General features: G+C 46.9%; 1 protein-coding gene across 4 annotated transcripts in view; it reads right to left on the reverse strand.

Moving 5' to 3' along the window:
- Positions 1 to 12,661, reverse strand: part of Hnf1b (HNF1 homeobox B) — a 51,792-nt gene that overhangs the window by 12,483 nt on the left and 26,648 nt on the right. For all 4 annotated transcript variants that reach the window (XM_021641470.2, XM_021641469.2, XM_021641473.2 and 1 more), the window contains exons 5-6: positions 9,420 to 9,580; positions 3,500 to 3,632 (exon numbers count right to left, since the gene is read on the reverse strand). In XM_021641470.2, coding sequence (XP_021497145.1) covers positions 3,500 to 3,632; positions 9,420 to 9,580 — 294 coding nt within the window. The remainder of the gene's footprint in view (positions 1 to 3,499; positions 3,633 to 9,419; positions 9,581 to 12,661) is intronic.

Consider the following 12,661-nt stretch of genomic DNA (forward strand, 5'->3'; position numbering starts at 1 on the left):
CCATAGTCCTGGAAGGATGGACACTCAGTAGAGCCCAGAAGGCCCCTGGGCGAGGTCAGGTACTGACTGTCGACAGTAACTGAGAGAAGAAGAAAGCACATGAGCCCAGCCTATCTGTGAGGTGGAGATATACTAGAGATTCTGGCATCTGAAGAACCAGGTTTGAGGAGGAGGAAGCAATAGGTTAAAGGTCCATCATCCTTCAGTTCCAGGGGCATGGAGAGGACTGTGCTTTGGCGCCGTGCCTCTACCCTGAGACCTCTTTTGAGTCCTAACCACTACTGCAAGGCTGGGTCTTCTTGTCTCCATTCTCTAGCTTGCTCCCTGGCATGTCCCCAGGAAAGGTGAGACAGGATCAGGGTGGAGATCAGAGGACAAGAAGAGAAGACACCCCAGTCTCTGTCCTGGAGCTCCCGATATTCCTTAGTCCTTGCTTTCTGGGAAATGGGGGGTAGGGGTGGGGATGTGATGAAGCGGGAGACCCAGAGAAAGGCCTGTCATGGGTAAGTTCAGGCACAGGGTGGGGGTGGGGATCTGCAGAGCCTTCCTGAAAGGGAGAGCACTTTGAAAGCATAAGCAGGATTGTGGGAAGTCTTCCAGAGAGATAGCACAAAGTCTTCAACAATTGTCCCCTTGGCCCTCTAGCAGATACCATTATCAGAACCTTAAGAGGCAAGACCCTTGAACAGAAAGGAAGAACAGATAACCCTCTTCCTGGCTCCCTTGGGTGGGATTTGCCAGGGGCGGGGAGGATCTTCTGATCATCCTCACACTATCACTAGAATATTACTCCCTTGGGGGACTCAGTTTCTCCCCAGGTGTCCATCTCACTGGAACCCTGATATCCCATTTCAATGTCCCCCTCTTACTGATGGCCTCTAGCTCCCAAGAAACCCTATGATTTTGTTGTTTGTCCAGGAGCCCATGCCTACTGCTCTCTTAGGGAAATCTCTGCCCAGAAAAGAACATTAGCCTGTCTAGACTGGATGACATTGACATTGAAGGGCACAGTTTGGAAACGTGCCTGAGCCTTATAGCCACCCAGGGGAAGTCTTTAAGAAATATACATTCTTGAGCCCCGCCCAAGGGCTCAATGAGTCCTGCAGAGGTGGGGCCCAGGAATCTCATTTTCAACAAATCTGAGATCCCAGCATGCTTTCGCTCCAGGACTGAGCACCTCTGACGTCAGCCTGGCTCCCCCAGCGTGTGTGACTCGTGGCCTTTTTATCTCGAAGAAGCGAAGATGAGGAGGATTTGGCAGTGACAAGTCAGTCCAGAGTCCTGCGGTGCTGAGGGAGGTCCCCTCTCTAAGACAGACTCTCCCTTAAAGGAGGGCGCTGGGTCCCATCCGGGCTTCCCGATGATCCTCCCCCTTCTTTAGGCTCTGTCTACCCCGGTGCACGTGTGCCTAAGGTCAGTGTGCACTGTGCCCACATGCTGCAGGAGACACCGAGAGGGGCCTTGAGAGGCGTGGGTGCCCATGATGGGAAGAACAAACTCAGAAAATAGAGAATGGCCTTAGGGAAAGCTTTAGTTTAGACAGCACCTAAATAATATAGTTGAGTGTTCGTGAGTTGGTCAAAGCTTGGTATGGAAAGGAAGAAGTGGGGTGATTCGTGGGTTATTTTGTTTGAGGAAATAAGGAAATAGATAGCTTATCCATAGGCCTTTTTCTTCATCTCTCTCTCTCTCTCTCTCTCTCTCTCTCTCTCTCTCTCTCTCTCTGTGTGTGTGTACACGTACACAGACACGCACACGTATAGGTCAGAGGGTAACTTGTAGGAGTCAGTTCTCTCCTTCCAAATTAATGTGGGTTCTTGGGATTGAACTCAGGTCATCAGACTTGGTGGCAAGAACTTTTTACCTGCTGTGTCATTTCCTGTAGCCCCATTAAACCTTTTAGAAGGTAAGCAAGCTGGTTTAAGGCACCTCACTCTTTTTCCAGCTCCTGGTAGTAGTTTGGTTGCCATAGTCCAAGAGCCAGTGACATGGAAGTGGATTTGAAGTAATTTTTTTTTAATTTTTTTTATTTTATGTGCATCAGTGTGAAGGTGTCAGATCCCTTGTAAATAAAGACAGTTGTGAACTGCCATGTGGGTGCTGGGAATTGAACCCGGGTCCTTTGGGAGAGCAGACAGTGCTCTTACCCACTGAGCCATCTCTCCGGCCCTTGAAATAATTTTTATCTCTGGAAATCTTCTAAAGATTTCTTTATTCCCCTTTTCCTTCTGCAAAGATAAATGCAGAGTGTGCTTCCATCCCGGCAGTTAAGGACAGAGTGAGAGCTGTACACGGTCATTCAATAAATTCCTGTGCTTTCCATGGTCCCTGCCTCGCTCTGCCCTCAGAAGAGGCATAAGTTATTCTTTTATGTGATTTCCATTCTTAGAAGACAGAAGGGGAGGAAGCAGAATGCAGGAACAAGGTCACAATCAGCACAGGGCCCTGGACACAATGCCAAGAGGACCCTGGAACAGTGCAAAGTTTAAAAATGATGATGATATGCCACCGCCAGGTATCTCTGGATCTATCTGAGTAAGATCTCCCAGTGTCACAAAGATGGTTCTGAGAAACAATGGCTTTGCCTGAGTGGTCACTGTGAAACTGAAAACACACCCAAACACTCAAATAACCGGCAACAGTGAAGCTAAAAAATGTCCAACCCCTCAGATAACCATTCCATTCATTTCACAGCTTGCTTTACCAACTTCAGTCTTCCTATGGCCAGCAACAGCCCACCTCAAGGGGGCAAGGCTGGCTGCAGAACAAGAGCCCCCTTAAGCCAGAGGGACCTGATTCATCCCCCATTTTCAGGCATGTGTTAAACAACCTACTTCTCTTTTAAAATCTGAAAGCTCAGAGATATAGGTCAGTGGCCCTCTCTGGTCATCTCTGTATTTTTTAGTACTAGCCAAATAGGACTTGTCTATGATATCTTCAGAAATCCATCAAAGCCTTACTCCATCCTCACCAACCCCCCAAATTTCCTAGAGAATACAAAGAGATAGGAAACAAACAAATAAGTCAGTTACAGGAGGTCTTGCTTCCTAGATTCACAGGCATGTCTATATTCCGTATCATTAGATAACGTTAACAACTCATTTTACAGATGAGGAAACCAAATCCCAGAAAGGTTTAGTGACTTGACCCAGCTGCACAACTAGGATATTGTGACCTGAATTCAAAGCCATTCGAAAAATGTCTCTTGTAGGATAAATGCTCTAAACATCGTAGATCAGAGAAAAGAGCCAAAGAAGTAAAAATCAAATCCACACGTGTGCAGAGCACAACTGAGCATGTCTGTGATCCCAACAACGAGGCAACGGCAGGAAGATGGCTGCGAGTTCAAGGGCAGCTTGACAGTCATGCCACCCTACCTTGAAAAGCCCCTAGGTGCGGAAGGAGACCCTGCAGAGGCCTTTGTGCCTTTTCTTGTCACATTGATTGGCTTTTCATTTCTCTCCCTCCTCCCAGGTCTACTGACCAAGAGTAGACTTACTTTGTGCAATGGCCATGACTCCAGACAGGGGGGTCATGATGAGGTTTTGAGATTGCTGGGGATTGTGGTGGGAGAGGCTGTGGATATTTGTCAAGGTGCTGACAGGGGGCAGTCCTCCTCCTGAGACTGCGATCTGCCGGAGAGAGCAAAGGAGAGGAGAGGAGGGTGAGTGGGGTCAAACCGCGAAGGACTGTTTTCAGAATGGTACGATTTATCAACTTGTTCATTCACACAACAGAGGTTAAACAGCGGACAGGCTCTGCGCTGCTGTGAGAGACAGGGCTCTGTCCTCATGGCGCTTGGATTTGTCTGTTCTTCAAGTCGCCAGCCTGCTGCAGGAGCTCTTCTGTTCATGTGTTACATGATGGTCACTTGCGCACTCATGTGCCCTCTGCCCTGGTTTCCTACCTTTTATGTTACCGATGCTAGAGATAGGTGCCTGCTAAAAGTAACACCGAGGAAATGCCCAGGACTCCCCAGTGAGGGTGCCCTAGGATTGAGGAAGGAATACAGAGCTCTCCCTGAATATGCATCAGCCTACTACAGTCCCCAGAGTTCTGACATACCCATTTCCCAGATGAAAAACCAAGGCCATGAGCAGACAGACAACCTACCCGAGATCCTCACGCTAGGACTTGGTACACCTGGTAGTCAAGTCTGGGTCAGTGCGACCTGGGATCCATTTTTTAATCTGTTTTATAGGAGAGTCCCCAACTAAGGATTGAGGAAATTAAGATTTTTCTGTTTTTCTAAATCTTCAGTTTTCTTCCTCCCCTCCCTTTCTCCCTCCCTCTCCCCCTCCCTCCTTCCTTCTTTCTTCCTCCTCCCCCTCCTTCTTCAACAAGGAGCTGATATCACTAATGACAAAACAGCTAAGCCAGGCTTCATTGTGCTTCACCATTACATTTAATGACAGAACGTGACCAATTCTTGCATCAGTATTGTACATGACTGCTGTATTTAATTCTGTTATTTGTCTCTACTAATATCTTTTCCTATTTCTCATCTTTCCAAGTGTATAGTTGTATAACAAGCATCAGATCCTTCCAGGGACTTACCCTTGATTTAACAAATGTGTTTATAAGCCCACTGACTGGAGCTTTCTCAATAGTACTAACTTAAAAAAAAAAATCACTGTAAAAATATATTGTTTTGGTCCCAATATTATCAGAAATATTTCTAATGTCCTCTTACAAGTTATAATCATATATAAAAATCAGTTTTATATGTACATGTTTTATAATAAAGTAGTTTACTATTCACAGTTTCGAAATAATTTCTAATCTTTTTCTTTCCTTTTTTTTTTGAGATAGGGTTTCTCTTTTTAATCCTGTAGGTCTTGGAGCTTGCTTAGCAGACCAGGCTTGCCTCAGACTCAGAGATCTGCATGTTTCTGCCTCCAGAGTGTTAGGACTAAAGCTGTGCCACCACTGCCTGGCTCTAATTTTTTTTTTTTTTCTTAAGAAAATACAGTGTTTCCTCCTAAGCAGACCCTTTCAGTATTATTGAAAGAATAAGGAACCCTGAAGAGGGGTTATGGAGTTAGGGTCATACACTCAGGCCCCTAATTTACATTTTTCTGTTTTCTAGAGTGCTTCAGCTTGTAGATCTCACAGTAGTTCCCAGAAAGATGAGAGCCCCTGCCCTGTCCTTCTGGGACACTTCTGTTCCACACTTTCCAAGGTTAACTTGAAAAAAGAAGGGAGGGGGTTAGGATCTTAAATAGGTTTGTTTGTGTTTTTAAAATGAACATCAAGAAATGAGTTAGAGGTCACATGACCAATAAGGAATTTTGACCACATCAAACAAGAGAGAACCAGCCTGTTTGCTGAACTTGTTTTTCAAAATGTCAGAGTCATAAAACACACACACACACACACACACACACACACACACACACACAACCTGTAACCTGCCCTCAGACTAAATCCCTTGGGTAATATGGTCTTTTGGGGAAAGTCAACGGAGCTCAGGTCATTTCTGCAGCACTCTAGTTTGATGGTGCCACAAAAATGTGGATGTCAGTGATAAACAAAAATAATGCATATATTGCTTTACTGTTTGTAAGCCACTTTCCCAGAAGTCTTCAGCCCATAATGACAAACAGAGCAAGCATTATAATTCTTGCCCCTATGTTACATATTAAGAAATTGACCATCAGAAGAGAGATAACAGATGAGCTGTCTGTCTTCTGACAGTAAGCAAGGAAGTCTGGGCTCAAGCCTAGTTTTACTGGAGTTTTCAGTCTCATTCACTCAGTGTGCTTGGCAACCCTGGTCAAGTAACTCCCCATTACTCTCTGTTTGCTTCCAGGATGCCCGGAAGCCAGAGCTTCACCAAAGGTTCCATGATGATCCTTCATATAACAATTCAGAGAGCCTGGATTCTATAATACCTTTGATATGGTAATTTATTTATGTGGCTATAACATGCGAAGTTGGTGTACTATTAGTCCAATCTTGCAGAGAGAAAAAAGGTGAAGTTTAGAGAGGTTAAGAAATGTCTCTAAACTTTATCAATAAAAAGGAAAAGTCTCAAGTGGTAAACACCATAGCTGAAAGTAGGAGGTCTTCCTCTAAGTTCTGACTTAACACTGGCAAAGTATTGCATGAGTTAAAAACAGGCAGCATAAAAAAAAAAACAACAAAAACAAAAACAAACAAACAAAACAAACAAACAAACAAAAACAGGCAGCATACACAAATTGCAGCCTTAAACTAGCGATGGCATTTTGACATGGGGGGCAGGAGGACTTACTCCCAAACAGAGCTGCAAGCAATCTTTAAACCAACCCTGTCACATGGGCATTATTTCTCCCATTTTGCAGGTGACGACGCTGAAGCCAAGCAATTCTTTAGTTCCTACTGTTGATAAATTTCAGAGCCAAGATTGTACAGTTGGGTTCCCTTTAAAATGTGGATGTGGTGTGTGGTGTGTGTGTGCTTGTGGTGTGTCACGTGTGTGCTTACGGTATGCTGTGTATGATGTGTGTGTGTGTGGTGGGTGCTTGTGAGGTGGTGTGTGTGTGTGTGTGTGTGTGTGTGTGTGTGGTGTATGTATGTGGCTTTATGTGTGACTTGGTGTGCTGTTACTCTGTGTGACTCGAGCACACGCTTGACAGTGCAACGTGTGTGGGGAGAGGACAACTTCAGGTGTTGGTCTTAACCCTCTACCTTGCTCAAGGGTCTCCTGTTGTTTGCCATCGTAAAGCCAGGCTAGCTAGGTTCGCTGGCTTGCAAGTTTCCAGGAACTCTCTTGTCCCGGCATCCCACCTCCCCACTGTCCTGTTGTGTCCAGTTTTCTGTGTTCTGGGGACCCACGCTCAGGAGCTCATGCAGGTGTGTACCCCAAGCCCCTCCCGAGCCCCACCGTGTTCTTGTTTTAGCCATACTGCATGCTTGCGTTGGCGCGCCACGATCAGGATGCACTTGTTATCCATTAACAGAGAACAGACTCTTGAATGTGGGCGCCCGGCAGTAGTGACATAACATATGAACCAGGGTGCTGGCGACAAGCGAAAAGCCGGTCCCTGCAAACAAACTTCCAGATGTTTGCTAACACTGAGGTGTGCTGTCTTGGTCAATCATCAATCTGACAGCACATTGCCCAGGGAGGGCAATGCTGGAAAAAAAAAACCACAACAATATGAGTATGTTACAGGCTGCATACGAAGCAGCCTGGACCCGGCCAGTGGAGCTTGTACTTAGGGGAAAGAGCAGGAGAGACCCAAAGGGAGACTCCAAAGACCTTCAAGAAGAGCGAAGATTCAGAATTGTATTTTATTTTACTTCTTCAGTGCGTGGTGCCTTCCTCTTCTAAGCAATGCACCTGTACCACTGAGCTGTAGCCTCAGCCCAGAACCAGGATTTTATTATTATTATTTATTGTTTGAATGTTTTGCCTACATGTATGTCTGTGTATCACATGAGTGCCTAGTGCCTATGGAGATGGCATCAAATCCCATAGAACTGGGGTTGCACACAGCTGTGAACCACCATGTAGGTGCTGGGAATTGAACTTTGGTCCTTTAAAAGAACAGCCAGTTCTCTTAGCCACTGATCCAACTCCCCAGCCCCCATCTAGAAGTTTTTAATCCATTGAAAAGTAAAGGCTTCTCTTCCAGCAAGGCCTGAATAGCGCTTCAACCCTAACTTGTGTTTTAACTGTTAAGGAACACTGGCTGCTCTTCCAGAGGACCAGGGTTCAATTCCCAGCACCCACAAATGTCTATAACTCCAGTTCCAGGTGTGTCTGAGACATCTGTACAGAAAGATATACATGCAGACAGGACATTCATTCAAATAAACTAAAAATAAAATTTAAAACATTAAAGAAAAAAAAAGAAACCATAAACTCTTATAAACGCCACTGACAAGGCAGCATGCACAAATTGTCAGGGAAGAAGGGTCTCTCTTAGCCGGCAGGGAAGAGCACAAGCAGGCTGAGAAATGCCTCCCCACCTGGTTGCCCCAACACCTTTGTTGACAAAGACTCCCACTAGGGAGGCCAGCTCAGGTCTCCTGAAACTGGAGTTGTCCAGACCAGGACTCCCCTCAAGACCTACATGTTGTTTTTCTTCCAAGAAACTGGAAACTTGGTCACCTGTGACTCACTTCTCCTGTGTTGCCTACACAGCACACACGTCAAGGTCTAAAATGGCAAGTGCTCCCTGCTGCCCTCCAGCCCCCACCAGCCAAGGCCACGGGTGGGGGTGGGGTAAGGGCCAGACACCTTGCGGGAATGTGTGCAGCTCCGCCTTCAGCGTCAGGAACCCTCAGCTCCTCCCTCCTATGAAACAGAGCATGACCCAGAGAATAAAGTTTTCCATTTCCTTCCCTCGCAGTTGGTGTTGTAATACTCTTGTTGTCTCGAAAGCCCTGTCCCGTGCCCTTGTGTTCCCAAAGACACAAATTGGGGAATGGGTCTAGGATGGTGGTGGGGGGATGTAAAAAGAGGTTCAGAGACGGTGGAGGTAGCAGGAATCAGAATGTGTGTAGTCTATACATGGATGAAATTGTCAAAGAACAAATTCAATAAAAGTCAAATGTATTAAAAAAAGAGAGAGAGAGGATCAGGACCTTGAAAATTCAAATGGACCTTGCCGAGCAGGATAAGGGCTCGTCCACTGTGGGGCTGTTGGTTAGAAGACTTCAATGAACACGGCGCTGACCCTGAAGGAACAGCACCGCCATTCATGAAATATTTTCCTACATGTGTTATCACACTTCCTCCAAACCCTATTGCTGTTACCCCCATTTTATAGATGAGGAAAAGAGAACCAAAGTAGTTCTGTAATTTGCCCAAGGCTGTGCCACTGCAAAGTGCTAGAGCTGAGATTTGAGAGTTGGTGACAGTGCCTTTGAAGTCACTGTTTCTTACTCCGGGCACCACCCCCTGCACCTGCCATATGGCTTTCTTCCCAGCTCAGGAGTCCCATCTCCTGCCATCCACTACAGCCTGACACTGTCCTCATCAGGACCCAAAGAGATGAGTCTGGAGAGGACATGGGGGGGGGGAGATGGGGGGTTGTTTCCAAGTGAGGTCCTCTCTGTTTAAAAAAAATATCTGGTTTTGGAGGCCTTGGAGGGAAAGGATAAATGAACATTTTATCAACACAAATGTCATTGGCAGCCCCAAACCAAACAGCGTCCCACCCAGCTTGCTTCTTTATGAGGCATTCAATCAATAAAATGAGAGCAGAGCTCTGTCAGATTTATTGGCTGGGTTCAAACTGAACACCTCTTCTACCCGCCAAAGGCTGGGTCACCAGCTTACCTTTCCGTTCCTGCTCTGGACAGCCCCCATTTTCCCCGGTGGGGCTACAATGGTTCATTGTTTGAGGCAGGCCTTGTGAGAAGTCGTGTTTGTTTAGCCTCTTATCTTATCAGCTCCAGTGCTACAATGGCCCAGGTGTACTCACCATTTTACCATCAGGTGAGAGGAGACTGTGGCCTGGGTCCAGGCTGGCTGGGGAGACTTGCTGTAAAACCGACTGGCTGGTCACCATGGCACTGTTGCCATGGTGACTGATTGTTGAAGAGGAAGTGACCTCATTGTTTCCCTGCTGGCTGTATCGAACTCCTGCAAAACAACATGAACCCAGTAGGAAATATTAGTGTCACTCGGGCGGGTGCCTGAACACTGACTCAGTGCCTCTTGTTTTCAATGGTGGGTGACAAAAAAACAAAATTGTTTTCTCCTCCTTGTTCACTCACAAGAACTATCAGCCATCTTGCCCCGGGGCGAGGATGGCGTGGCCTCTACTTTAATTGTAGAATATAAGATTATATATAAATATCACATAAAAATATGTTTTGTCTTTGGGGTTGTGAGCCTTATTTTAGCCTGTAAGATGATGCCTGAGCCATCCTCTCTCCAATCCAAGTGAAGACACTTTAGTCTATTTTGCTTTGTTCTTTCTCATGCTGCCAGTGTTTTGGCCCTTGATAGTCATTTAGTCAACTTCTTTTGAAGGATGGAGGGATGAGAAAGGATGGATGGGTGGATGGAAAGCAGGAGAAGGCCAGTTGAACCTCCTGAAGGCACGAGTCTCTCCGAAGGCAGAGGTTGACCAACCCGCAAGGATTTCCAATCAGTGCAAAGAAGACTTTTCTAGCAAGAAGGTGCAGTGGGAAGACTTTGGGGTTTAGAGACAGACAGGTTTGAATCCTGCCTTGGCTGTCTGGTCTCTCTATCTCCTCTCATGAACCAGAGAGAGTGTTGCCTCTCCGGGGCTATCTGAGGCTGCGACACAACTCTCTCTAGCTCCCAGCCTTATGCCCCATACTCCTGGACTGAGGACACAGATACTTGGCAGGGTGAGCTGGCAGCAGGATAGACCTCAAGACACGGCTACGAAGATTCTCGAATTCTAGGACTCCTAAGGTCAGATTCTAAGCACGGCTGGAACGCTCCGGTAGAGAGCAGTTTCTAGGGGCTCCTGCTCTGGCAACTGTTGATGCCTTCAACTGCCCAGGAAGCAACTTGGCAGGAGGCCTGGCTTCCACCCTGCGGCTCTTTCCTTCGGAAGCATCTGGACTTCACTCCTATTTCGCCTGCATGTTTCGACTCTCTGACCAGCTATTTGCCTCCCCAAGATGCCCTGCTCCTGAGAGAACAGTGATAACCCTGGGAGTCAGGTATGTGCTCACCTCCCAGCCTGTCCCCACCATCGATTCGCTCTCAAGTCAAACAGTCTCTGGACTTAGCCTATTTAATTTGGCTGAAGGAAAAGGGCCAGCCCTCTGATGATCAAATATGGGTCACAGGGAGGCTTCTCCCCTACCACAGGCTACATGATTATTTATTTAAAAATAATTAACGAACGCTATCCATGGGAAACAAAAACCTTCACAAGAGGTATGGTAAGAGTCCAGAGCCTCTCATTAGAGGCCAGGAGGCTCACCCCAAGCAGGCTGTAGCTTACAGGCTTCTTCTTTCCCCAAAGAACTTTGTTGTGTTCTAGCATCTCTGCCAAGTGCAGGTGGGTCTCTGAACTTCCCCTTTAAGATCTCTGGCTGGGTGATAGAGGATCCCTGTTTTGATCATACCTTTCCCATCTACCTGCTGGGTGAGCTCCAGCTTCCTTATCTAGAAGATGGAGGATGGTGTGCTACGGGGAGGAGACTGTTGTCAGCGCAGTGTGAATGGAACTAGGCACAAGGCTTGACAGCTCTAGGTCCATTTGTATCCTTCCCCAATGATGCTTCTGTCATGGATGGAACAGTCGCCAGTGTAGTAGAGGCAGGATAGACAGACATTATGAGATTGCCCACAAGCCAGGAGTAGATGCTCTTATTACAGAAAACAGAGCCCAAGACTGTGTGAATTCAGAAGAGCGCTTGAAATGGCAACAAAAGAGGAAAGTAAAGGAGCCAGGAGACCTGGATTTAAATCCTGGCTTTGCCATGCCATGCCAAAGCCATATATACCTCGGGAGATTATTAGCCTCCCTTGGGCTTCAGCCTCCTTATTGCTAATAATGTGCACCCTTGAGGTCATTGGCAAAGAACATAATGAGTTAGTGGATGTGCATATACTCAGGCCACGCTGGGCATATAACAAGTATCTGATCCAAGTATCTTCCCTCTTTACTTTCCGACTATCTTCATTCGAACAACACTTGGAAACCTCATGAAGAAGTGGATGCTTTCTTCTTCAGTCACCATTGCCAGCCCTGGACTTGGAGATAGGTGACAAGGCCTCTGGGTTAACCTTGACTTACTGAAGACACCAGGTTAACTGTCACAAAAGACCCAAAGAGAAACGGCTGTGGCAGATCGTGGTCACGCGCCCTCCACTTACTGCTCGGCTGAAGTCAGTATTTGGTCACGCCCCTATCATGGACCCTCTGAGCTGTGGGAAGTAGATACGACAGCCAAGTCATCCCAGTGCAATCTAGAGACACGCCCTTGGTGCTGGACACCACTGTTCCCTGGGTCTCACGGGCCTTGGGTTATTGATGAATTCCCAACAACCTGGTTTCCACTCAGCAAGGCTGGCTGGAAGTGTCAAGAGCATGGAGGAAATATTTGGTCCCAAGAGACAGGGCAACCCTGGCCTTACCTTCCTATGCCAGCACCCATGTCTAGGGTGCTCTTCACCCAGATGTACCCTGGGATTTCTTTGCATGTGTGTGTGTTCATGCATGCTACACACACAAGTGGAGGCCAGAGGACTACCTTGAGTATTTGTTCCCAGGCACTACCCCATAATTATTATTATTATTATTATTATTATTATTATTATTATTTTCTGAGAAGGTCTCTCACTAGCCTGGAACACATCAAGCATGCTAGGACAGCCAGCCACCAAGCCCCAGGAATCTGCTTCCATCTCTGCTTGCCCAGCGCTAGGATTACAAAACTGTCTCACCACGCCCAGCTTTTGCCAGGGGGTCAGGGTTTGGTAACTGGGGATCAAACTCGGGTCTCCAGGCTCGCCAAAGTGAGTACTTCATGGACCGAGTTATCTCTCCGGCCTCTCCGCTCAGAAACTTCTGATGCCCTCCTGCTTTCTGAAGGAGCCCAAATACCTGTGACGGACGGAATGGGGCCCGTGCGTCTGCACGCTGCCTTATTTAAAACACCTCATCCCTCACCACATTCCATGCAGTCACCTCAGGTCAGACAGCTCTGCCACTGCCTCTGTGCCTTGCCTACG

Source organism: Meriones unguiculatus, chromosome 7, assembly GCF_030254825.1.
Source record: "Meriones unguiculatus strain TT.TT164.6M chromosome 7, Bangor_MerUng_6.1, whole genome shotgun sequence".
In the NCBI taxonomy this organism is placed as follows: domain Eukaryota; kingdom Metazoa; phylum Chordata; class Mammalia; order Rodentia; family Muridae; genus Meriones; species Meriones unguiculatus.